At 35.5% G+C, this 25,725-nt stretch overlaps 2 protein-coding genes across 2 annotated transcripts; one reads left to right on the top strand and one right to left on the bottom strand.

The window, feature by feature from the left end:
• Window positions 1-9,712: 9,712 nt before the first annotated feature.
• LOC121754561 (zinc finger protein 4-like) lies at window positions 9,713-11,090 on the bottom strand. Its single transcript, XM_042149901.1, has 2 exons — window positions 10,794-11,090; window positions 9,713-10,487 (listed from the first exon to the last, which is right to left on the bottom strand). The coding sequence occupies exon 2, from the start codon at window positions 10,463-10,465 to the stop codon at window positions 9,905-9,907; it is 561 nt and encodes a 186-aa protein (XP_042005835.1). The 5' UTR covers window positions 10,466-10,487; window positions 10,794-11,090; the 3' UTR covers window positions 9,713-9,904.
• Window positions 11,091-19,338: 8,248 nt separating this feature from the next.
• On the top strand, window positions 19,339-19,809 carry LOC121754353. Its single transcript, XM_042149730.1, has one exon. It carries the CDS (start codon window positions 19,339-19,341, stop codon window positions 19,807-19,809), a length of 471 nt encoding a protein of 156 aa, XP_042005664.1.
• The last annotated feature ends 5,916 nt before the right edge of the window (window positions 19,810-25,725 follow it).

Genomic DNA, 25,725 nt, shown 5'->3' with positions numbered 1-25,725 from the left:
AAATAACAACAATATATTACACGTAGGCGACTATGTGAATTCATCATGGAGCCACTCACATCACTTGCTTACTATAGTGGGTGCTCTAATAGTAATTCCATGTTGGAGTTGAGTGGTGTATTTTCAGCTTATTCCACTTTTTCCATTTCTACAAATAAGCATATTACATACTCCTATATAAGATGTCTTTGAAACTAGTTATTGTGTAGTTTTGCTACTCCCTATGGTTCTATACACAAGCTCATAAACATGCACAATTGTCTTGTCATAGTGGAATATGAGTTACATGCTTGAACAAAACAACAAAAGTGCTTATAGGAAGAATTTTCCACTTCGGTTTTTCACCAAAAAAGTAAAAGAAAAGGATAAAGATTCCAATACTAAACGACGGTTTTCATAAATAAAGAAAGAAAGAAAAAGATATCATCTAGATTGTCGTTATGCTTCTATCTCATGCCATCACAATCTTATCTATCTTTCAACAATAAATAATAGGAGTACAAGTTTAATCGAGAAAGGTCTTGCGATTTATAGTATTTTACATTATTGTCGTCAAAAGTTTCCATTTTCTTTCAACTTTTTATACAGCAAACTTGTCACACTAAATCTTGCAATTGCAATTTATATCACTCATATATTTGTTGGCACATAAGGAAATGTACTAATGAGGTGTTAGATATTACAAAGAATCAAAGTTTATCACATGTTTGATAAGATAGTAATACTAAGATAGAGAATTATATATGGATATTTTAAATTGTTTGATATCATATTTAAGCTTAACTCAAAGCACTACATAAAGACAAGAGTCACCCTCAATCTTGCCAAAATTGTAACTTTAATCATGTTTATATAACCCACCAATTTGTCAAGTTAAACAATTGTTATTTAATATTTCACTATACAAATTAAGATAATTTATTTTCTATCAAACAATAACGAAAAATTTCTTATCCATGCATATCTTGACATGAAGCCCATATTTCTTATCTTGTTTTACATCTTCTCATATCTCAAACTTTCTTAAGCATATTATGCATATGCTTATAATGATCTCAAATTTATTCTACATAAAAATCAATAAATCCCTAAAATATAAAGTGCTAATTACTTAACACTAAACGTGGTAGTTTCTTTTGTTGGCCGCATTTTTGCCAACCCAATATCTCAAAAGTCAATGTGATTGTCAATATAAGGTAGGCAGTTGCTGTTCTAATAGAATAAGTGACTAGAAACTAAGTAACAACTCAACAAAGCAAGATTAAGGTCATTTTAACAAAATATCATACTCCCTCCGTCCCGCTTTAGCAGTCCCGGTTGCTTTTGAGCACTTGTTTTGTAAAAATGATAATAAATAATTAAAGTGGAGAAATTGTAAAGTAAGAAAGCGGATAATGTAGATAAGACCCTTCTCTACACTATCATCTCTCTTACTTTACCATTTATCCACTTTAACTATTTATTATATTTTTATAAAAAGAGTGCTCAAAAGCAACTGAGGCTGCTAAAGCGAGACGAAGGGAGTATTAACTTTAACAAAATGTATTTTCCTATCCCAAAAAAGTGCTGGAGTCAATGTCTCATTCGAGAAACCGCAAGATAAAACTATTCTGAAGTAACATTGAAAAATATTTCTTAGAAGTCGATTGCTCAATAATGGCATTAACATTAATAGCATATAAATAAAGCTCCAACTACTTATGCACTAAATGGCATTATAGTTATATGTTTGCTTTGATATAATAAGCAATCAATTTTGTCGGTAATGTTTCTTATATTATTTGCTTATTTTAATAACCAAGAAAAAATCTAAATGAACATAAATTGATTGCTGTAAAGTGAAAATTTACTAAGATGGAAGTCAAAACTTTTTATTTGTTCCCACTGATACTGCAACAATATAAGGTGTTTGTGCCAACTTTTCCTTCTTTTTGATGCTTGCCTCAATCTTCTCATTTGCTCTTCCTAAACTCTTCCCTTTTGGATAATATAAAATAAAATTAAGTTTTAATATTATCTGTTCTTTTCATGTCATCTAGAAAATTAACCTACATAATAGTGAGCTAAAAAATTGACTCCCCATTTTGATGTGCTATATTTATAGCTTTGGGGGATGCACTTAGATAGTGTGGCAAAATTACTAAGTTGTTCTCCATTTTTGTTACTCTCAATTCATTCTAGTCATATCGTGGCCCTATATTGAGGTATTTAAATGCATACAAATTTTAACTTAGATATTCTATTTTTTGCACAAAATATAAATTTAAAAATAGGATGTTTTTAATTATGCTATCAAACACTTCTGAATACTCCTTTCTTTCGTTTCGTGTAGAGGACAGTTTTCTCTATATTATACCTTCTTTTACTTTATTTTCTTCATTTTAACTATTTATTAGTATTATTTTTTTAAAACGAGAGCAGAAAATGAGACGCCTCTATTAAGAAGGAACGGAAGACATAACTAGCATATACTAACTCCCTACGTTCCATAGAAATAGTTAATATCCATTATGACAACCCTTTTGTCCTTCTTTTTACTTTATCATTTATGAGCTCCACTATTCACTACACAATTTTAGCTATTTTTTCTCCTTTCTCTAATATTTTACCAATTACATATTAAAATTAGATAGATTCAATCTCAAATGACTTATTTTTATGGGACGAAGGAAGTATATGATATGAAATGATCGTTATTCTATTTAGTCGAAACATGGAAAATCTACTAAACGAGATATGATTGTGCTAGAGAGGATAGGTACTATGCTGTACTTTATCTAAATAACGCTACCTCCAAAAACATTATGATCTCCCATTGGGGACCTTTACATGTTCTTACTTTGTATATCAAGTCATCTTGTGGTCCCTTTATCCAAATAAAATTTAATTTTTTTTTGGTATTTTCAGTATGTTCAATTTCTATATAATTGCCAAATCTTTCAAATATATATTTGACATGACTATAATGGTCTTGGCACATTGTAGTTTTCTTTTATTAGCAATACTTTTTGACCCCCTTCCTACCAATGAACGTTTTCAAAAAGTTTGAGAAGTTATGAATGATGGATTAACAATTTCACTTTTTAAAATAGGTGTTACATTAGTATATGCATCATTTTATTTATCTAATGAAATTTGTTGAATGTATTCATAATGATTGATTTTTTAGGGCACATAAGTATTTTACCGACATATATTAAATCAAATGTCAGGCCTTTATCTTTGTGCTCTTGAATCTAATGGAATGAAGATAATGGACAAAATTAAATTAATGATTATGCTTTTATAAAGGAGAAGAAGCCCACAAAATCATTAATATTATCCCGACCAACATCTCCATTCACTCTTTATTAAATTACTCGCAAGCAAAGATTCATCATATATTTGGTATATATTAATCACAATTATTTTGTTCATTAGTTATTAACCGTACAATATATTAAAATTTAAAAATATACTAAATGAGAAACTACAATAACACATTTTTCTAATAAATCTTAATTAATGGGAATTGAGTTGTCACACAGATAAGGAAATTCCATTTCCTTTGATGATATGTTGTCTTATTAAATTATTTCAATGTCAACAATCTACACTAGATCATGAGAATATTTTGGCACCAAAATCTTAATCGTATCAACTGTGGAATCTTATCACGTTGTGGTCAACAACAATTAATTTCTGTGTAGCCCAGTCTACATATCATGGAAAAAGAATGTCAATAAATATCGATGATTGAGGGTTTTTTAGTTATACTAAGTAGCTCTCAATTAGATTTCTCATACACCTTAAAAAAATAAAATACTCCATAATGATTATTCTAAAATCATTCTTTTTGGAATTGGTCAATAAAATAAAATAAGCTGTGGGAGTAATTATAAAGCAAAATACTACAGCTTAGTTTTCTTAAGTTACGGCAGGCTCATTTGAAGCCCATATTTGTTGGGCCGTTGAGAACATTTGTCTTATATTAATTACATTTTGAAATATACATAAAAGCCCAATTATGATTTATGAGCCTAGAATCTATGGAATACCGTAATGTGATCAATTGCTAACTTTCTTAATGCTAACTTATCAATGTAGTATATTAAAAATGTCAACACGATGATATTAATATGTCAACACATAATTTTGTTGGCATTACAATATATTGTGTTGACATTTTAATGTCTTCGTGCTGACATTTTTAATTATACATTATGTTGATGAGTTAGCAGAGTTAGCAACTTAAATAGTTAACAATCTAACGCAACCCATACTGCATGTTTATATTTGTAGATGTATGCATGTTACTGTTATTATACTTTCATAAATCATAAATATGATTTACAAATTATAAACAAATCATATCCTAACAATTAAATAATAAATTATTAAATAAGAAAAATCAAATCCTAACAACTAAATAACAAATTATAAAATAAGCTAAATAATTATATTAAGATATTATCCCATTTTCAGACTTCTTCAACCCATCATCATTTCATCTACGATTCTTCTTGTTATTGATGAAAAGTTTAACTTAATTCTATCATAGACATATAAACCGATGATCGATGAAACACATTTATTTTCGAATTTACCAATTCACATGTGACATAATAAAATAAGACAACCCCTGGACTTGGACTGGTCCAGTGGCTATCGACCAATTTTATACCGGTTGGTGTTTCATCTAAAAGATGTGGTTGGTTAACTATAAAAATATTAAAATATGACTTTAGTTTCGTACAAATAATCTTATAATTAAAATATGGTAACATTATTAAATTACAGTATAAACTATGACAGCTCATGGATGAAGTTTAGGCCATCCACAACGCTGTTCCTATACCGTTCCTATACCGTTCCTTAAACCACTATTTGAGAGCCCCACTGTACTTTTTTACTCCATTCCTTAACTAAGGAACGGAACATGCAACCCTCCGTTCCTTAACCGTTCCTTAAATTACTATTCATTCAATTTCAATTTTTTTATTTCCAACCCAATTCAATTTAAATAAACACACTTTAAAAAACAAACACACTTTATTAAAAAACACACAACATTAAAAAAAATTACAACTTAAACTTAAAAAAATAAAAAGCACACAATTAAAATCCTAAAAAAATAAAAGTACACAATTTTAATAATTTCATCCGCCAAAATTTGCCCAAATGTGCTCAATTAGATCATGTTGGAGTTGGGTGTGGGCACTAGAGTCGCGTGTCCTTGCACGAATAGATAACCGTTCTTGTATAGACGGATGCGCTCCACTTCGAGGCAGACTACTTGCGGTTGAGCTTCCGGGGGATTCGTCGTCGAACCAATTTCCCGCCTCGGGTCCTTCGTCTTGGACAATCATGTTGTGCAAGATTATGCACGTATACATGATGTCGACCATGTTTTCCATGAACCACGTACGAGCCGGGGCTTTGATGATGTTGAAGCGCGCTTGGAGAACCCCGAACGCCCTCTCCACATCCTTGCGAGCAGCCTCCTGCTTCTGCGCAAAAAGAGCCTGCTTTGGGTTCGCAGACCCACTGCACGTCTTCACGAAGGTAGGCCACTTCGGGTAGATGCCATCGGCGAGATAGTACCCCATTTTATAAAGCCGGTTGTTGGCGACGAAGTTGATGGCCGACGCTTTACCATCCAAAACTTCGGTCAAGAGGTCGGACTGGTGAAGCACGTTTACGTCGTTGTTCGACCCGGGGACCCCGAAGTACGCGTGCCAGATCCAAAGGCGGTAGTCGACAACGGCCTCAAGGATAACGGTTGGGTGGGTGCCTTTGTGGCCGCTCGTGTAGGACTCCTTCCACGCCACCGGGCAATTCTTCCATTGCCAGTGCATGCAATCGACGCTGCCGAGCATCCCAGGGAATCCGTGCACTATTTCGTGAAGGTTGAGCAGGAACTGACAATCGGTCGTGCTTGGCCTTCGGAGAAATTCGTCGGTGAAGGCTGCCCGGACGCCTTGGCAGAATTTGAGCAAACACATTCGCCCAGTGCTGTCTCCGATGTGGAGGTATTCGTCGAACATGTCGGCCGTTTGTCCAGTCGCAAGCTGGCGGATTGCTGCAGTACATTTCTGCAGCGTCGTGTGGCTGGGACGGCCGACCGCGTCGAACCCTTCCTGGAAGAACTCTTCCCGGGCTGCCAAAGTATTCGCGATGTGGAGAAATAACGGTTTCCCCATGCGGAAACGGCGACGGAAGTACGTATCTCCCCAAACCGGGTTATCGCAGAAGTAGTCGCGTACTAACCTTGAGGCGGCTTCCTCCCGGTTACGATGGATGTACGTACGAGAGCGTCGTTGGGGCGGCGCAGCTTCTTCCGCCTCCCGTCGTCGATCTTCTTCAAGTGATTGTTCCAATATTTGACGCATTTGTTCATAAGGATCCATTAGTTTGATTAAATTTGGGAGAAGGAAAATATAGTTGATTTGAGATGAAAATTGGGGTGGAAATAGAGAGGAATAGATGTGTGTTTGTGATTGAAATGAGTATGAAATAAGAGTATTTATAGAGTAAATAAATAAAATAAAAATAAAAATAAAAAACGGATATAAAAAAAACGGTCTCATTACCGTTGCAAAAAAAAAAAAAAATTTTTTTATTAAATTCGAATTTAAAAAAAAATGAATTATTGCGTCACCGGACGAAGCCCACTCGCGGGGCAGCGAGTGGGCTTCACGCGTCGAATGGGAGGCCGCCACGTCGCCTCGGCGCGTGGCGGAACGTTCCGTTCCGCGTTCCTCCGGAACGGAACGCGGCACGGCATAGGAATGGCGACGGAACGCACCCCGCAACGCGTGTCGCCGCGAAACCGTTCCGCCGGAACGGCATAGGAACCGCAACGGCACAGCGTTGCGGGTGCCCTTAGAAAGCTCTAAAACAGTACAGAAGCAATTTAAAATTTTAAGGTTAGGGGCTCGATTGGAATCAACACTCTTTCAACTAGCTAATAATTTGTGGTCACGAGATTAATTGGTGATTAATTTATGTTCCGAGAAACAATTAGGAATAAATAAATAAGATTATAAATGAAGGCGATCTTCTCCAAATCTAGATCTGTCTTTAGGTAATGTTAATTTAATGCGCTATTAGCGACTTTTGTTTTTGATCCATTTGTTTAATAGGATAGTGGAAAAGAAAACTTGTTATGTGTATTGTAGTAGAAGGGGTGGGAAAAAAAATGCTGAAATACCGGATTTACTGTACCGAAAAAATACCAGTTTTCCGGTATACCGTAGTTTTCGGTACGGTCACTGTTATCCTATACTGCGGTATACCGTGGTTTACCGAATCTTCGTTATAATATATATAAATTTAAAATATTTAATATATTTATGTGTTGCTATTCTTTTACTTTATTTTCATTTGGCACGTATTTGTACAGTAACCTAAACCGTGTCCCATTTTCTATTTAATATATTAATATTAGTAGTTAGCTTATGATGTTTTCATCAAGTTTAAATTTAATCATTCATGTCGTACCGAAAACTTCGGTACGGTAACTGTATCAAATATCATATACCGCGGTATACCGTGGTTTACCGAATCTTCGTTATAATATATATAAATTTAAAATATTTAATATATTTATGTGTTGCCATTATTTTACTTTATTTTCATTTGGCACATATTTGTACAGTAACCTAAACCGTGTCCCATTTTCTATTTAATATATTAATATTAGTAGTTAGCTTATAATGTTTTCATCAAGTTTAAATTTAATCATTCATACCAAATATCCTATAACGCAGTATACCGTGGTTTACTGAATCTTCGATATAATATATATAAATTTAAAATATTTAATATATTTATGTGTTGCCATTATTTTACTTTATTTTCATTTGGCACATATTTGTACAGTAACCTAAACCGTGTCCCATTTTCTATTTAATATATTAATATTAGTAGTTAGCTTATGATGTTTTCATCAAGTTTAAATTTAATCATTCATACCGTACCGAAAACACAATCATTCATACCGTACCGAAAGTTTTCGGTACGGTAACTGTATCAAATATCCTATATAGCGGTATACCGTGGTTTATCGAATCTTCGATATAATATATACAAATTTAAATTATTTAATATATTTATGTGCTGCCATTATTTTACTCTATTTTCATTTGGCACATATTTGTACAGTAACCTAAACCGTGTCCCATTTTCTATTTAATATATTAATATTAGTAGTTAGCTTATGATGTTTTCATCAAGTTTAAATTTAATCATTTCATCTCTTCATAGTTAATTAGGTGGTGTCGATATATGAATTTATTCTTCATATATTTATTTTGGTTCGGTTGTTTCATAGTATTTGCCATTGTAATTATGCTCGACTATTAATAAAGATTGTCAAATGCAGGATGACATCTTTAAAGATTTCTTGTGGGATTGTGAGTATGAAAACGACAAGGTTGCGAGAAATGAAGATAGTGTTGATCACTTGAAATGTTATTTTAAATATTTTGGGTATAGGTTTGGTTGTTTTGGATTTGGCTTTGGATTGTTGAAGTTTTATTTTTCTGGACTTTTTTCAAATAGTTAAACACTTGGATATGTTATTTTATATATTTTGAATATAGAATTATAATAGATTTTTTTTATAACATGTATAATGGTATTACGGTATGTCGTACTGTATTTCGGTATACCGTAAAAGTATGGTATACCGTAATATGGTATACCGCAATAACGGTATGATAATGATATTGAAAATTATCATACCGATTTTCGGTATACCGAAGTCCGGTATACCGAAAATTCGGTAAGGTATCGGTATGGAATTTTTTCATACCGCTACTTTCGGTACGGTATACGGTATGACACTTCACCCCTATAGTAGAGTGGTTAATATCTGAGATTAAAGGTTTTGGATTCAAAGTTTATTGTGATGCCGACCTATTGATGTTTATTTATCAATAAAAACACTTGTTAGGAAAAATAATTCATGAGATTAGTAGTTTAGATTGATGATTACTAGGAATATAATTATATTTGAAATTTATGAAATATTCAAATTATTTATTTGGTATGTCATATAGTAAATTAAATTTTAATACATTGATTTTTAAATGAATATTTTAAAAGTTTCCTTTATATAACTTTATGCATTTTTACATCATTTTTCAATATTTTTGAGTTATTTGTGTGAGTGTATGTGTCGACATGTTGTGTGTGCAATATTGTATTCAGTGTGTTGTATGCAATGCATTGTGAGTTGTGTGCAATAGCCAATATGCATCATGTGTTGTGTTGTGTTTGAAATGTGACCAATCTTAAAAATATTTAGTGTTCTAAATAGTATTTATTTTGAATATGAAATTTAAAACTGTAGAACTAAGATAATTAAATTGTAGAATTGAATTATCAACCTAAATTCCATGATATCAAAGTCTAGTTAGGAATAGCTTGATTAGTTAATAAACAGGTTAGATTGTTAAGTTTTGGATGATTAAGTTGACATTGATAGGTGTTTAGTCTATTAGATACGTACATAAAATATTTTCAAATTAGTCGGAAAAAGTACCCTTACTAAAATTCGTTTATTCAACCAAATTGCATTGGGGGCATGTATCTGAAATCATTAGCATCAGTACAATAATTGGAGATAACCTCCTACGTATTTCTCTTATAGCACAAGAATAACACAATGTCATAACTAATTAGTATTTCCAAGATATGCACCTCCAAAACAACTAACCATGTTCAATTGATAAACGAATTGGCATTACAAATATTTTTACCCACAAAATTACATCAACCTATTTTTGATATATGCTTAATTTAAGAGTACTATCCCAACTAGCAACATACTATATCATCTCCACACCAAGAATTCATCTCTATCACTCAAATGTACAATATTTATGCATCACATCACATGTTAAACTCCAAAAAATTGTTAAAGTTTGAGGTTGAGGTCAGGAAGGGATGAATGTTCTGTCCTCGGACGTGGGGCAGCTCCGGCCACCACATCCGAGCCCTGCCCCGAATGTCCACAAACGCCCTCCATTTGTCGGAAGCTTCCCGGCCACGATAGTTCCCTGGCTTGACCGAAGTAGCCCTGACCGATAACCCTGGCTCCGCCACCACTGCCTACTCCTCCTCTTCTTATCCCATGTTCCGAGTGCACGGACGCATGAGCTTGGACGCCTAGAGACCGGAAGGCGGATCCATGGAGGGGGAGTGAGGCGAGGCTAACGTATCTCTCGGAAAAAATCTCCATACGCATGGCCCTCTTGGTGAGGGTCCGCTCGTGCTTGTGGGCATTCTGGTGCCCTCCCAATGCCTGTGAGCTGTAGAACTTGCGGTGGCAATAGTTGCACGAGAAGACTCGCGAGGATGGCGTTGGGGTGGAAACGGCCTCGAGGTCGGGTCCCGGGCAGCCACTGAGGCCGAGGGTGAGGTCGAGGGTAACGGGCTCGAAGGAGTCGGATTCCATGTTCAAATTTAAGGGCATCATAATTGATTAATTACTCACTCACCTGTGATTAACAACAGGAGAGAATTAGTCATGTAGCATAAACACAACTACAGCTTCAATTCATTGCCCTGATTTTGGATTCAACATATACACTTTAGTTAAACAGAACACCATTTATTATTTTTGGTGTAAATTAGGGTTAATGTTTTAGGCATAGAGTTGAACATGTTTCATAACAAGTAACCACAAACACAAAAACAAATGAAATCATGTTTGAAGGAATCAATACAAGAATTAGATGATAAATAAATCCCAAATCAAGAATTTTCCCAAAGTAAAGCTACTATTTAAAAAGGGATTTTCATACCGAATCAAGAAGCAACACTTGAGAGATAAACAGTAGTGAAACAGAGAATTCAACCATGAAAAAGTGAAGTAGAAGAAGAAGAAGAAGGTATGGAAAGAAGAAGGCTGCAAAGGTAGTTAGTATGAAGAGAAGGAAGGTAGCTAGAAGCAGGAGCAGTGAAAAGACAGAATTTGGGGCAGGATTCTAGTTTTTACCAGAAAAGGATTGAGTTGAGGAGAGGAACACAAGAATTGGATGGAGATAAGATCATTGGAGAGAGAGAATAGGTCAGAGAGATAAGCAGACTAAACACTCAGAGACAGGAATAAAAAATAAAAAATAAAAAATAAAAAATAAAAAATAAAAAATAAAAAATAAAAAATAAAAAAACTCAGAGACAGGAATGAGGCCCTCCACTACGCTGTCTCTATACCGTCTCTTAAACCGTCCCTTAACTACTATTTGAGCACTATTTGAGGGCCCCATTGTCCTTTTTTCATCCATCCCTTAACTAAGGGACGGAACCTGCAACGCTCCGTCCCTTAACCGTCTCTATATCGTCCCTTAATTACTATTCATTCAATTTCATTTATAATTTTTTTTTCAACCCAATTAAATTTAAACAAACACACTTTATTAAAATTAAAACAACATTACAACTTAAAATTAAAAAAAAAACAAGACATAATTAAAATTCCCAAAAAATAAAAATGACATAATTTAATTTGCTCCGCCAAAGTTTTCCCAAATGTGCTCAATTAGATCCTCTTGGAGTTGGGTGTGGGCGCTAGAGTCGCGTGTCCTTGCCCGAATAGCCAACCGTTCTTGTATAGACGGATGCGCTCCACTTCGCGGCGGACTACTTGCGGTTGAGCTTCCGGGGGATTCGGGGTCGAACCAATTTCCCGCATCGGGTCCTTCGTCTCGGACAATCATGTTGTGCAAGATTATGCACGTATACATGATGTCGACCATGCTCTCCATGAACCACAAACGAGCCGGGGCTTTGATGATGTTGAAGCGCGCTTGGAGAACCCCGAACGCCCTCTCCACATCCTTGCGCGCAGCCTCCTGCTTCTGCGCAAAAAGAGCCTGCTTTGGGTTCGCAGGCCTACCGCACGTCTTCACGAAGGTCGGCCACTTCGGGTAGATGCCGTCGGCGAGATATTACCCCATTTTATACCGCCGGTTGTTGGCGACGAAGTTGATGGCCGGCGCTTTACCATCCAAAACTTCGGTAAAGAGGTCAGACTGTTGGAGCACGTTTACGTCGTTGTTCGAGCCAGGAACCCCGAAGTACGCGTGCCAGATCCAAAGCCGGTAGTCGGCAACGGCCTCGAGTACAACAGTTGGGTGGGTGCCTTTGTGGCCGCTCGTGGAATGCAATCGACACTGCCAAGCATCCCGGGGAATCCGTGCACTTGTTCGTGCAGGTTGAGGAGGAACTGACAATCCTCCGTGGTTGGCCTCCGGAGAAATTCGTCACTGAAGGCTGTCCGGACGCCTCTGCAGAAGTTGAGCAAGCACATGCGCCCAGTGGTGTCTCCGATGTGCAGGTATTCGTCGAATATGTCGGCCGTTTTCCAGTCGCAAGCTGCCGGATGGCTGCAGTACATTTCTGCAGCGTCGTGTGGCTGGGACGGCCGACCGCGTCGAACCCTTCTCGGAAGAACTCTTCCTTGGCTGCCAAAGTATTCGCTATGTGGAGAAATAGCGGTTTCCGCATGCGGAAACGGCGACGGAAGTAGGTATCTCCCCAAATCGAGTTATCGCAGAAATAGTCGCGTACTAACCGTGCGGCGGCTTCTTCCCGGTTCCGATTGATGTACTTCCGGGAGCGTCGTGGGGGTGGCACGGCTTCCTCCGCCTCCCGTCGTCGATCTTCTTCGAGTGATTGTTCCATTAATTGACGCATTTGCTCAAAATGATCCATTTATTTTAGGTGATTGAAGATGGAAATTGGAGTGATAGAGAGGATTTGAGAGGAATAGATGTGTGTTTGTGTTTGAAATGAGTATGAAATAAGATTATTTATAGAGTAAAAAAAATAAAAAAACAAAAATATAAATCAAACGATAATATTACCGATTGTATAAAAAAAATTAAAAATTCGATTTTTTTTTTAAAAAAAATGAATTATTGCGTCATCAGTGACGTTGCCCACTCGCGGGGCAGCGAGTGGGCGACACGCACGCAAGGGACGAGCGCCACGTGTCCCAGGTGCGTGGCGGGACAGCGCGTCCCGCGTCTCGCGGGACCGGGCTACGGGACGAGACGGGCTCGGGCTGGGGACGGGATGGGCGCTGCAACGCGTCCCGCGGCGAACCTGTCCTTCCGGGACGAGACGCGAGACCGGGGCGGGACGCGTTGTGGATGGTCTGAGGGGAAGGGGAGACTTTTGTTTTTTGGCCTCCTCTCCTATCAACTCAAAAGCATTTGCTTTATAGTAGGAGTAACATTATTATTACATGTATGTGTATGTGTGTATGTACATAACTTAAAAGACAGAGAGAGAGTGTGTAAGGATCCTATCAAACTAAACCATGCTCAGAATATGTTCACTGAGTAGTTCCATTCATGCTATTTAATTCTCTATCAATGCATCTGAATTTTCAACTTAATCATCTTTAAACTTGACCCAAAATTCATAGTACATATTTCATAACTATAAATCATCTTTAGAAAAAAGAATACTTTTTGTTACCATTACAAGTTACTCACTTTTCTTTTTAAAACAACCCACTTACTGTGTGATAGATTGTAGGGCGGGTCGCTATTATGGGTTCGCTTTGTGGGCGGATCCCAACAACTAGGCGGGCAAAGTGGCTACTGACAACTAACATTGAGAAATTTTCTCACTATGTAGGTTGAGATAAAGGAGAAAACTCACAAAAAGAAAGAAATGTTATAATACAAGTCAATCATACCATAGGAAATACAAATAAATCTTCAAAATCATCCATGACTTCATCCGACGCACCAAGATGCTATGATTATTGGATGATAAAAAACTTATACATATTTATAAATCAAAACAACACATAACCATATTCTCAATTTTACTTATATAAATACAAAAATAAACTATCAGTGAGATCCTGTACTTGGTTATTCAACAAGAAGTACTCCCTCCGTCCCGGACTACTTGCACTTATTTCCTTTCTGGGCGTTCTAAGTTATTTGCACTCTTTCCATTTTTAGTAAAAATTATCACCTACAGTCGCAATTGTTGACTTTGCTATACACTCATTCCTTATTCTCCGTGCCGAAAAGGAAATGTGCGAGTAGTCCGGGACGGAGGGAGTAGTATTTATTTCAGTGCGACCCTATTTAGTAGTATTATACTACCATATTGTCACTAGATTCCACTATAAGAATAACTTTGGATTCACGAGGAGTCATTGCCAACATGAATTGTTAAATGTATCCATAAGTATATAACTTTAGAAAAAAGATTTGCTTATTCAATTAACAAAAATTAGTGCAACTTAAATAGCATTGCAAGGAAAACCATATCGATAAATCACACGATCTATACTAAATTACTAACATATACACGTCATAATTTACTTCTTCACCTTGCATATATTAGTACAAGATTCTGCGTTTTTTAAGCCTGATTTTATTTAAAAAAAAAAAAAAGAATTCAAAGATTTAGAATAAATTTTAACTATATTCCCATTCATAATTCTACCATAAAAGTTAATTTCCTTCTTACCCCGCGGCTAAATATTTAAGGATTTTAGATCATTGAAAATATACCATCTTCAAATTTACCATGTTCGTAAATAACTAAATATCGATTCCTCTAGCATGCTAAGTTTTCCTAACATAAATCAAATAGCAGAAAAAATCCTTATACCACCCATTTGACATCCCTAAATATAGGGTTAATTACCACTTACTTTGATTAAGTGATTCATGGCACTTCTTTAATAATCTAATCCTTCAAATGTTACGCCCAATATTTGTGTTCAAAAAAATGCAAACTTTTAAGTCAGTGATACTCTAGCCACTGTATAAGTTATTTTTCTTTTTCTTTCTTCCTTATGTCTTTTTACTTGAATTTCTTTTGGGCTCTAATATTTTTTTATTGTTTATTTAGGTTTGATGAGTAGGAAGTCCTTGCATTTGTAGAGAAGGAAAAGTGGAGAGAGATGCATTATGTTGATCAGCAGACAGCATATCTTGGTAAGACCTTGTTACCAATAATTCAAACCATGTGGTGACTTGTTATCTTTGAAAAAATTCACATAATTCACCTTGCATTTTACGTATCATTCCAACTTTTATTTTTATGCCAACTTTATTTTGGTGTTAAGTGAAGAGAATAAAATAGAAGTAAAAGTGTTTCTAAAAAAAGACATTCATTCACAATTACAAGAAAGGCTAAGCAGGACTGATGCTCAACAGTCAACACCAGAAACATGCAATTTAGTACGAGCATGCATAAACGCAGAAATAACAATAACTCGTTAAATTTTTAATACTGCTGAAAATTAAATTTAATCATTCCGGATCAAGATCATGGATCCTACAGAAGATTGCATTTCTATATTTGACATTTTAATAGTGAGTTCCCAAACGTCTTCTTCTGCTTGTTATGCTCACAAGCGTGTTGTGCTCGTGATTATATTTACCTTGTTCGCGTTCTTGTGAATGTTTCTAAAAGTTTAAAAACAGATTTTGTTAGTTAGACTTAGACCAATACTTAGGATTTGTAAGCTTGGTTTGCTATTCGAGTTTTGACTTCAGTTGGTTGAATACATGACTTATAATGTCGAACATGATTTACATTCATTATCTTCTGCATAAATTGATTTTTCTCTGGAAATCATTTCATAATTCATAATAGGGTTTAACATGAGCTTTTGGTATATATATTTAAAGGCAATCGACCGGCATGTCGGCCGAATTGTTAACAAAATGCTTTTATTCATTGTTGACAATGTTATGCAAATTGTATTAGTTGTAGTATGGCTGAACATGTTTGTAGAATACCAAATAAATTGACTACCCATTTCGTGTCAAGTTTTCTTTGGACAAGATATAATGAAGCAATTCATCATGACTGGTTTATTTTATACTCCCTCGTTCCATGCTACTCGCACTTTTCACTTTAACATCGTAAATTTAAACATGAGTAATTAGTGTAATTAAATTAAAATTTTAAGTACAATAAGGCAACACTTGATAATGGAAACATGAACTAACTCTAATATCTTAATTAAATACCATAATTTTTATCTAAAATAGAAATAGTGCAAATAGTTTGAGACAGTCCGAAAAGTAAATGTGCAAGTAGCATGAGATGGAGGGAGTATTAGAACTGCATTGCTTAAACAAAGATAATTATTGAGGAGAAGAAAAAATGGAAATGGAAGGGGATGTTGCAACTTGAGCAGATTTTTCCATTTCTAGTGACAGAAAAGAGATGGAAATTTGGAAGGGAGATAGAGAGAGACTATTGGCATTAAGAGAATGTATTCTGTCACTCATCTTATAACATCTTAATTAAATTTGAAATTAATATCCCTGTGTCTTTAAAAAAAATTGACCATTTTACTATTTTAAAATTAGACTAAGTTTAAATATGAATTTTTTTTAACCAATTACACTACTAATAAGTTTTATATGGATTTCTTGCTACTTATTTGGAACTATTCAAATGGTGTAGTAATATCACTGGTGGCGGACACAGTAAGGGGTAGAGGAGGCTTAAGCCCTTCCCAATTCATTTTTTTTTTATAAATTTTCTATTGTGATTTTTCTCAAAATTTTCGAAATGCATACTTAGCCCTTCCCAAACTAATGATACTTTAGACTAAATAAATAAAAGTTAGATGTTAAAAGGGGCTGCATTTGATTATTTAAATTTTAAGAAGAAGAAGAGTCAAGTACAAAAATGTTAAATACTAGTATTATAATAAATTTTTTTAAATGAAAAAACGTGTGTGAGATTTGTTTAACTTCTAGCTTGTAATTTGGCATATACCGATGATATTGCTTTTATATAAGTTTAATGTCTTTTAAAAAGTGATTAATAATTCCATTAAGGGATTTTTTAAAATTAATTACTACTAAGCAAAGTATCCTTTAAATTATACCCCTCAGTCCCACAAGAATATACATTCTTTCCTTTTCAATCCATCCCGAATATACATTCTTTCCTTTTCAGTCAATCCCATAGAAATATGCACTTTCTAATTTTGGAAACTCTTTTTTCTCTAATGAGGTGAGATTCATTCTCCACCAATAATACTTTTATTAATTTTTATACTCTACCTCTCTTACTTTACCCATTTTACATTAAAAACTTGTTTTTTTACTAATTTATAGTTTTTTTTTCGAGAAACTAAGATATAGATATGCATAGATATATAAAATTGTGAATCTGATCAATGTCGAACTAATTTTAAAGACTGAACTAGAGACTAAATTAGGGCCATTAGATCTAGTTTTTTTATGAGATGCGAAAGTATTTCGGTCTTCATTACAAGCCCATGTTACTTTATTGTAGTAGGTTTATTACTTTTTATCGGTACGTAATACCTTGAAACTACAATATGTTTTTACTTATTTCTAGTAGGTTTTGAAATGATTCAACACATGCTTCATTTGAATTCATTGAACTGGATTTTTACTTTATTCACTTTATAAAATACAATTTATTCCAGTAGGTTTATTACTTCATTAAAAAACGTTATTACTTTATTGGACAAGATATTTACTTCATTCCAGTAGGACTTTAAATGTTTCTACACATACTTCATTCAAATAGTTTATTAGATCATTCAATTTGTTTATTGCACCATTCAATTAGGCTATCACTTCATTTTGTTGTCATAGCTGGAATTTCGGGACTATCACAGCGTCGACGGGATGGTCTTGACGTCTCCATCCGTGAAACAACTTGTATGTACTGGAATGAAATAATAATCCTATTGGAATGAAGTAATATATTCTTGAATGAAGTTAAATCTTCTTAATATTTTATGACTTATTTGCCATGGGCTGAAGTAAAATAGGCTAGTGGTGAAGGCGAAAATAATTCATACATATATACATCTTATCCATAAAAAACTAGATCTAAAAACCTACTTTAGTCTAGTTCTACAGTCCTGCAATAAGGAGTGAATTTGTATACAATGAGACTCTTCATAGATATATTTTTTTGTTAAATACATGTTGGGTTGGTTTTAATGTGTATAAAATATTTATGTATTTTAATAATTATATGATTATTATTTTATGATTCACTTTATTTTTCCATATCCTATAAAAAATATCCCTTACCTCTTTAGGAAATAATTAAAATATATAATTATATCTCTCATACTTTAAAACACCCAATAATATTTTTCCTTTGAAATACTCAACAATATATTCTCTATGTTAATTTATTCATTTTTACCTACTTTAAAATATCCAATAACCTTTACTTTCCATTTAAACTCTTTAAAATGAAATTGCATAAAATCCGATGTCGTCCTAAGGGCCATCTATCCTAGGAGGAGTATATAGTGTAACCCCGCTAGAAAAATTTTCTGCGTCCGCCACTGATTATGTCACATATGAGTATATTTTCATAGGGGTGCGTTAGGGTGACACCACTCTTGAAGTGACAACGTGACAACAAGTAACATGCAATCTGCAATATATAAGCAAACATTCTGTGATACATAGGCAAGCAACTTGGCATATGATTCCAAGCAATCTACGATATGAAATCAGAGTACTATAGTGACGCCATAGTTAAAATGACAATCTAGGCAAGAAATCTGCTATACATAAGCAAGCAATATGTGATATATATGCAAGAAACTCGGCATATGGTTCTAAGCAATCTGCGATACGAAATTAGAGATAATCAAACAATCTGCGATACATAAGCAGGCAAGCCTGGCACGTGACAGGCTAAGATTGAATCTGCTCATAAATCTAAGAGTCCTCATTAGTGCTATATTGTCATTTTGAATATGATTGTCATTTTAATAAAATCGTATTTTCATATATTTAGATCAAATTAATTAAAATTTTGTACATTTACTTTGTTCATACGTTAGCTATAATAACTGGGGCACCTTGTAGTTAAAAATATCCTGCATAGACCATTGTTGATATTTTAGCCACTAAAATGAACTGCGAATTAAATTTCATATGCATAATCGATCATGTGTCGGTGTATTTTAAGTTTAATCATGTGTCGGTGGCAGCTGGGATTCATGGCGCACATTTGTATTTTCAACTACCCAATGCCAAATACTCACGATTAATCATTTGATATAAATTTAATATTTTCAACTACCCAATGCCAAATATTTACATTAGATATAAATCATCTACAAGAAAGGAGAAAACAAATTCTATCGTCTTTGCATAATATTCATCCCCAAGAGAAGAGAAGAGAAGAGAAGAAGAAGCGAAGAGTTCCATCTGCCGTGAGTTCTTGTGGGGTACGAAATACCCTCCCGTTTCTTGGAAGGATCTCTGCCTACCGAAGGATGAAGGAGGACTCGGCCTTCGGGACCTTGGGGCGTGGAACAAGGCCCTTCTTGCACGGAACATGTGGAACATACACGTGAAGAAGGATTCCCTGTGGATTAAGTGGATACATAGCGAGTTTCTCAAGAATCGGACGGCGTGGGAATGGACGGCAAGATCGCGGGACTCACCACTCTTCAAGAGGCTGCTCGAGATCCGAAACGAGTTACTGACCGACCGGCCGAGGAGAGAAGTTGAGAAGATGTTGGGACAGTGGTACGGGAGCAAGGGAGCGGTCGAGGCGTACGAGTGGTTTAGGCCAAAAGGTGAACGGCGCATGTGGCACAGGTTCGTGTGGAAGGAGTTCGTCCCGCCAAAGTACTCCTTTACTACTTGGCAAGCTCTCAGAGGACGACTCCCAACGAGGGACAGACTGGGCTACATGAACATTGACCAACGATGCCCCTTGTGCATGGCTCACACGGAGTCGGTGGAACACCTCTTCTTCAAATGCCACAAGACATGGGCAGTTTGGAAGGAGATCAAATCCTGACTGGGACTTAGAAGGAACATCACTACTATCCAAAGCGCCATCGAGTGGATGCTCAAGGAAAGAAGTGGAGCGGCAGGTATGCGCAAGGCTAGAAGACTTGCCCTCATCCCGACAGTCAGCCTGATGTGGAGAGGCATAAATGCCTTGATTTTCGACATAACGGCTTTTGAACTCAAGCACTTGGTGTTCGAGGTGAAGAAGGTAACATATTCAGTTCTATACTCCCTTTATCCGCATGAGCAAGTGACCGAGCACTTGGGAGTTTAGTGTTGCTATCGGCCACGAGGGTACTCTTTTTCCTCTTAGGGATTTTTTCCACTGGGGTTTATCCTTAGGAGGTTTTAACGAGGCCCTACCCCTACCTCCATCGGGATAACGTGGACGGTAGTAATGAATACAAGCACACTTTGAAGGAACCGAGTACCGGACTTTGTAGAGTGGATCCCATCGAGAAGACTTGGCTGATGTGAAGTCCTGTGTTTTATTGTACTCATGTTTATGTATGTGTTTTGGATTGTTGTAATACCGTCTCTATGGGTACCTTTTCCCAAGAGGCTACTTCCCTCCCCATCGGCCTACATAGCTTCGGCTTTTAGGCATGTATCCCTCGGGTATGCCCGTGTTTGCTTGTACTTCTCTTTCTTTTATATTCCATTCATTGATTCATCAAAAAAAAGAAGCAAAGATATTGAGAAGAACTAATTAGTCTGTATATATAATGTAAATTAAACATTCTATGGCTATAATGTAATACTACTGAACAATATACACTGCAATCCACATATTACTATCATGCTATTTGTAGAAATCCATCTAAAACACCTATTAATGAATATTGCAGGATACACTTCTAATATTGCAGGATAACGTGCCACGTGGCATCACAAGGTTGTTGGTACGTTGTCAACAACTTGTATATAGTGTCAACAACTCAAAAACAATTCTTGTAATTAAAAAATAACAACTATTTTATCTTAAATTTTTTATTTGACACAAGTTGGCATCATGATCATACAACACATGTCAATAGCTTATATATCAAATGTCAACAACTTATAGCAAAATGTCAATGGCTTCCAAAAAGCAATCCCTCGCTCTCCACCTCTACAAGCAGATCCTCAACGATTACTACTCGATCGGAAAATCTCTCACCGAAAACACCTCATAGATCTGGCATCTAAAGGCCAGCAGATCAATGCGATCAACATCGTGCTAACGGCATCCGACATCGCCGTAGACGGTTTCTGCCAGAACCGTTGCGGCAGCCACAGGTCCCAATCGAGCGCCGTAAAGGGGAAAAATCAGAAATTTTCCTACATTTGGGTGGGAACTCGGAGGCTCAGTGCGTAAATCTAGCAAAAAGCTTAGATCTGTGGCTATAAACTCAATAGAGAGGCCGATGTCGATTCACGACTTCGCGGTGATGGAGAATTACGCATCGTGGTTGATCCGTGGCAGATTTTGAGGGGGGTCGCCGGTGGGGGTGGATCGGGAGAAGGTGGCGAGATTAGGGGTGATTCTGAAGTATGCGGAGGATGAGGGGGGAGCGTGTGGATTGAGGAGGTGGGGTTTAATCCACTGCACTGTGTGAATGTGTGGGATGAAGACGGCGACGAGACAGTGTGCTTGGTGGCGACGAATGCGGCGGCGGAGGATCGGTTGATGGAAAACATCGATTGCGCGGAGATGACGATGGAGATGGATGTGGTGGATGTGAAGGGGAAGAAGGTGGAGAGGTATAGGTTGTGCGAAGAGTTTCAATCTGGAAGATGATATCAATCAGGTGGCGGATTTGTTCATCACCAAAACCTAAAATCCCTAATTAAAACATGAAATTACCATTCTGCCCTTTCATAATTAATTAATTTTATAATATTTTTCATGTGGCAAATTCTGGACCACTTATTTAATAAAAATGAGTGGCTGATAATGCATCTCAATTCTTAATTAGGCTAAAAAATATCAATTGATCACAACCCTATATTTATATATATATCCCGAGTTTTGATCTATGCAAAACTAGATCTTAATATAAAAACACATAACAAAATCATACGACATACATTTTTAGGTTATTGTTAGTTCATATTTAGGTCATTTTAATAAAGAATGGCCTAAAATGATCTAAAAATGACATCAAACCCAGGTTTTATAAAATGACCTAAAACTGATTAATAATGATCTTTCAGTGTTTTTAGTTAATTATTGACCATTAGATCACCTAATCCTAGAGCCAAGATTTGAGCTGCATTTCTGGATTTAGATGTATTTTTGTTTGGATCATCTCCCTGTATATATGTATATAGGATGTGCTTAAAAAATACTCATTTCGTTCCATAGTAGTGAAGTCATTTTATTTTTTTAGTAAAAGTCAATACATTTCTTCCCACTTACTTTACTCTCTTTTCATCGCTCTACCTTTTTCATTTCCTACTTTATTATTTCTGTACTTAACTAACTTAACACAATTTTTCTTAAATCACGTGCTGAAAAGAAATGTCTCAACTAATATGAAAGGAGGGAGTAACTAATTTTAATGTTACTACCTACCTCCAACCCGATGTTGCCACGTGGCACGTGGCACATGGCATGTAATGTAAAATACTACAATGCAAAAATATATTTATAGAAGTTGAAGATATATTTTCGCAGATTGTATGATAATTATAGGCATATTGCATATTATATTGTTGAGTTTTGCATTATAGGCATAGACTATTTCATTTGTATTATATATATAGACGAATTGCATTTATGTATAATTTATTTTGCATCGTAGAAAATTTATGTTTATAATGCAAAACTCAACAATAAAAAATGCAATATGCCTCTAACTACCATGCAATATGCGAAAATCCATCTACAACTTCTAATGTATATTCTTGTAGTATTTACAACAGGGAAATTGGTGCTTAAAGCCATAAAATTTGTCTAAAATTTGGTATTTCCCACGAACTTTAAAAATTAGTATATAATATCCATAACTTTGCATTTTGTTTGGTATTTTCCACGGCATGTTTATTACTATATTTGACTAACTTACGAGCCTTTTTTTATCATACTTGACACAATTAAATCAACGTGGTTTTCAACGTGACTTTTTATTCTTCATGTTATGAACTTAAAAATTGATTTAAAATATCATAACACGTATCACGGTTGCTCACGTAAAATAAGATTTTGATGAAAATATCTTATTTGAGTGAGTTTGGGAAATACCAAACAAAATGCAAAGCTTGTGATATTATAGATCAATTTCAAAGTTCATGGGAAATATCAAATTTTAGGCAAAGTTTATAGTTTTAGATACTAATATATCCCTTTACAATATTATATATTATGTGCCACGTGGCGTCACGAGGTTGGAAGTACGCTCTTCATTTATAGGACCAACTTTTTAATTAAATCTATTAATCGTATCGTCTACGTTTTATTTAGGTCAAATAACAACAAATTCATCTTATCAGATATTTGTTCTCTCTCATAGTCAATATGAAGAATACAAATCAAAGCTCTTCCACATAAACCTTGGGAAAGCCAAATGCAGCGAACCAAATTCTTTTTTTTATATTGTTAGAGTTTGTATATTAGAAATCACCTTACCTTTCGAGTGATTGAATACTGTAAAACTCTATATGTTATTTTCAAAGGAACGAAACATATTATTTTTGTTATAATGTTGTTATATTTTACATTTAATGGGTGTTTATTGCATATTTAAATGCATAAGCAACGTAACAAAGTCTAAGTCTTTGTTTTAGTAGACCGGTTGTGGACGTCGTCTACTTTAAAGTAACACGATCAGTTCTGAACAAAGAAAAAAAAAGAATTTCACAACCTAGATAGGTCTAGACTACCTATCGTGAAAGGTTGCAATGTCAGTCCGCATATTTCTAAGCCTTACTGAAATAAAATGACATTGGTGTGGTATAGCACTGAATTAGATCTAACAGCAAGACGAGTCATTATGCTATCTACTGAAAGGCGATGTCTTGATAATTGATTTCTTAATCAATGTACGTTAGCATTGAGCATACGGTATTGATTATGCACTACTTTGACTTACCAAAAGGTGCGGATTTTTCGCAACCCAAGAATCCTGGTATATTGGGTAATGGTGATTAATATCTAACGGTTGTAGGATTGCTATTATATTGAATCGTGCGCGAGGTGAGTCTCGTTTGATAACATCCACAATAGGAGTTCGAAACAAGGTTTTATTATTCGGAACCTAGTTAGTTGGAGTTTGATTACTTTATAAATAATAAATAAGCGTTTCTTGCTAAGTCCACTCTTGGAGTTAAAAATGTGTTAATTAATTAAGTTCATAGCAGACATTAATTAATTAATGGACGTTTCTATCTTAAGCACGAGAAATGGATGACAAACAAATGGAAACCCGGAATACTTGTAATTTTAGAATTGGATGGGCAGTGCAATATTACTTCTGTAGTGGCTGCTCGTAATATTCCAATATAAGCTTATATTAAATTGTGAGTTCAATTTAATTAGTAAAAAGCTAATTGGGGGAGGTCATATCCAAATTCTTCCATAGATCCCTGACTGGGCCCAATATGTGACTTAATATAAATAAGAGAATAAATGAGACAGAAAATACACTTGTATTTTCTTACAAAATTTTCGTCCAGCTCATATCCATCATTGGGGACGATTTTTGCTCTCTCCGTGAGCAGTTTCTGTCTTCTTTATTCAAGTCATAGTATTCTGGTGAGATCAGCCCACACTGATATCAGTTTACAGTCCGGGAACCAGTCAGAAGATCCGTGGTTTAGTACTCAAGATCTTCACGTGGAGAAGGCGCTAGCTATCTTCGATTCTTTGGAGAATCAACGAGGTAAATTGACTAACGTCGTAGTAAGCATGTTTTAGGTGTTAATTGCGCTAAAGCATGTTTGAATTCAAGTTATGAGCATGATACATGTGAGAATTACGCGAATAGAATTTGTCTAAATAATCTGCTAAATAGATCAGAATTTTATGTGATCCGTTACGCACACTTCCGCTGCCAACCCCTTCAGATATTTCATTCCTTAAAGAAGTATTTAGTACTTCCTCCGACCCTATGTAGCCGAGTCGTATTTATTTTCCAGTTGTCTCACTGTAGCTGAGTCGTTTCCTTTTTAGGCAAAACGCAACAACTTTTCTTCTCTCTTACTTTACTCTTTATTACTTTATTCTCTTTTCATCTCTCTGCCTTTTTTTCTTTTCTAATTTATTATTCATTACTTAACTCACTTAACACAACTTTTCTTAAATCTCGTGCCAAAAGAAACGCCTCTACTACATAGGGACGGGGGAGTATATTTTATTAAATTGTTAGCGACTTGCCGTTAGTTATAAACAAAATCACGTGAATATTTAGTTTACAACTAAGATTTTATAGCATGCCTGCGTATATACATTTTATTTTTTAAATCCTAAAGTGATAGTTACGCCCGACTCTACAATCAGTGCGCTTCCACACCTATTGAATAGTCGTCCACAAGTTTACATTTACAAAAGCACTCAAAATTTGAAATCATTTTCTGTCTCTCATTAGATCTCACTCTACGAAACCATGGATGGAGGTGTGTCTACCGCAGCCATCGAAGTTCTTCTTCAAACCCTGATCGATAGTTTGAACGAAGAGTTCTCTATGCTTCGAGTCAGTGGAGGTGATCTAGACCTGCAGGAGACTTTATGTCGGATTCAAGCCTACTTGAATGATGTTGAGAAGAAATCCATCACCGACTATGCTGTTAAGATCTGGTTGAGGGAGCTTGAAGCTGTGGCTTTCAATGCTGACAATGTCTTAGATGAACTCAACTACAATCTGCACAAAAACGTCAACAAAACAAAGACATCCTATGCCATAGATAAGTTACTGTTAGTGTATTGAGCTGATAAGATCAAGGC

Source organism: Salvia splendens, chromosome 11 (assembly GCF_004379255.2).
Source record: "Salvia splendens isolate huo1 chromosome 11, SspV2, whole genome shotgun sequence".
In the NCBI taxonomy this organism is placed as follows: Eukaryota; Viridiplantae; Streptophyta; class Magnoliopsida; order Lamiales; family Lamiaceae; genus Salvia; species Salvia splendens.
Note: the sequence above shows the minus strand (reverse complement) of the source record. Positions and strands in the feature narration are given on the sequence as shown.

Coding starts and splice junctions, on each gene's coding strand:
- LOC121754353 (XM_042149730.1), top strand. CDS start 19,339: ATGTGGAACATACACGTGAAGAAGGATTCCCTGTGGATTAAGTGGATA.
- LOC121754561 (XM_042149901.1), bottom strand. CDS start 10,465: ATGATGCCCTTAAATTTGAACATGGAATCCGACTCCTTCGAGCCCGTT.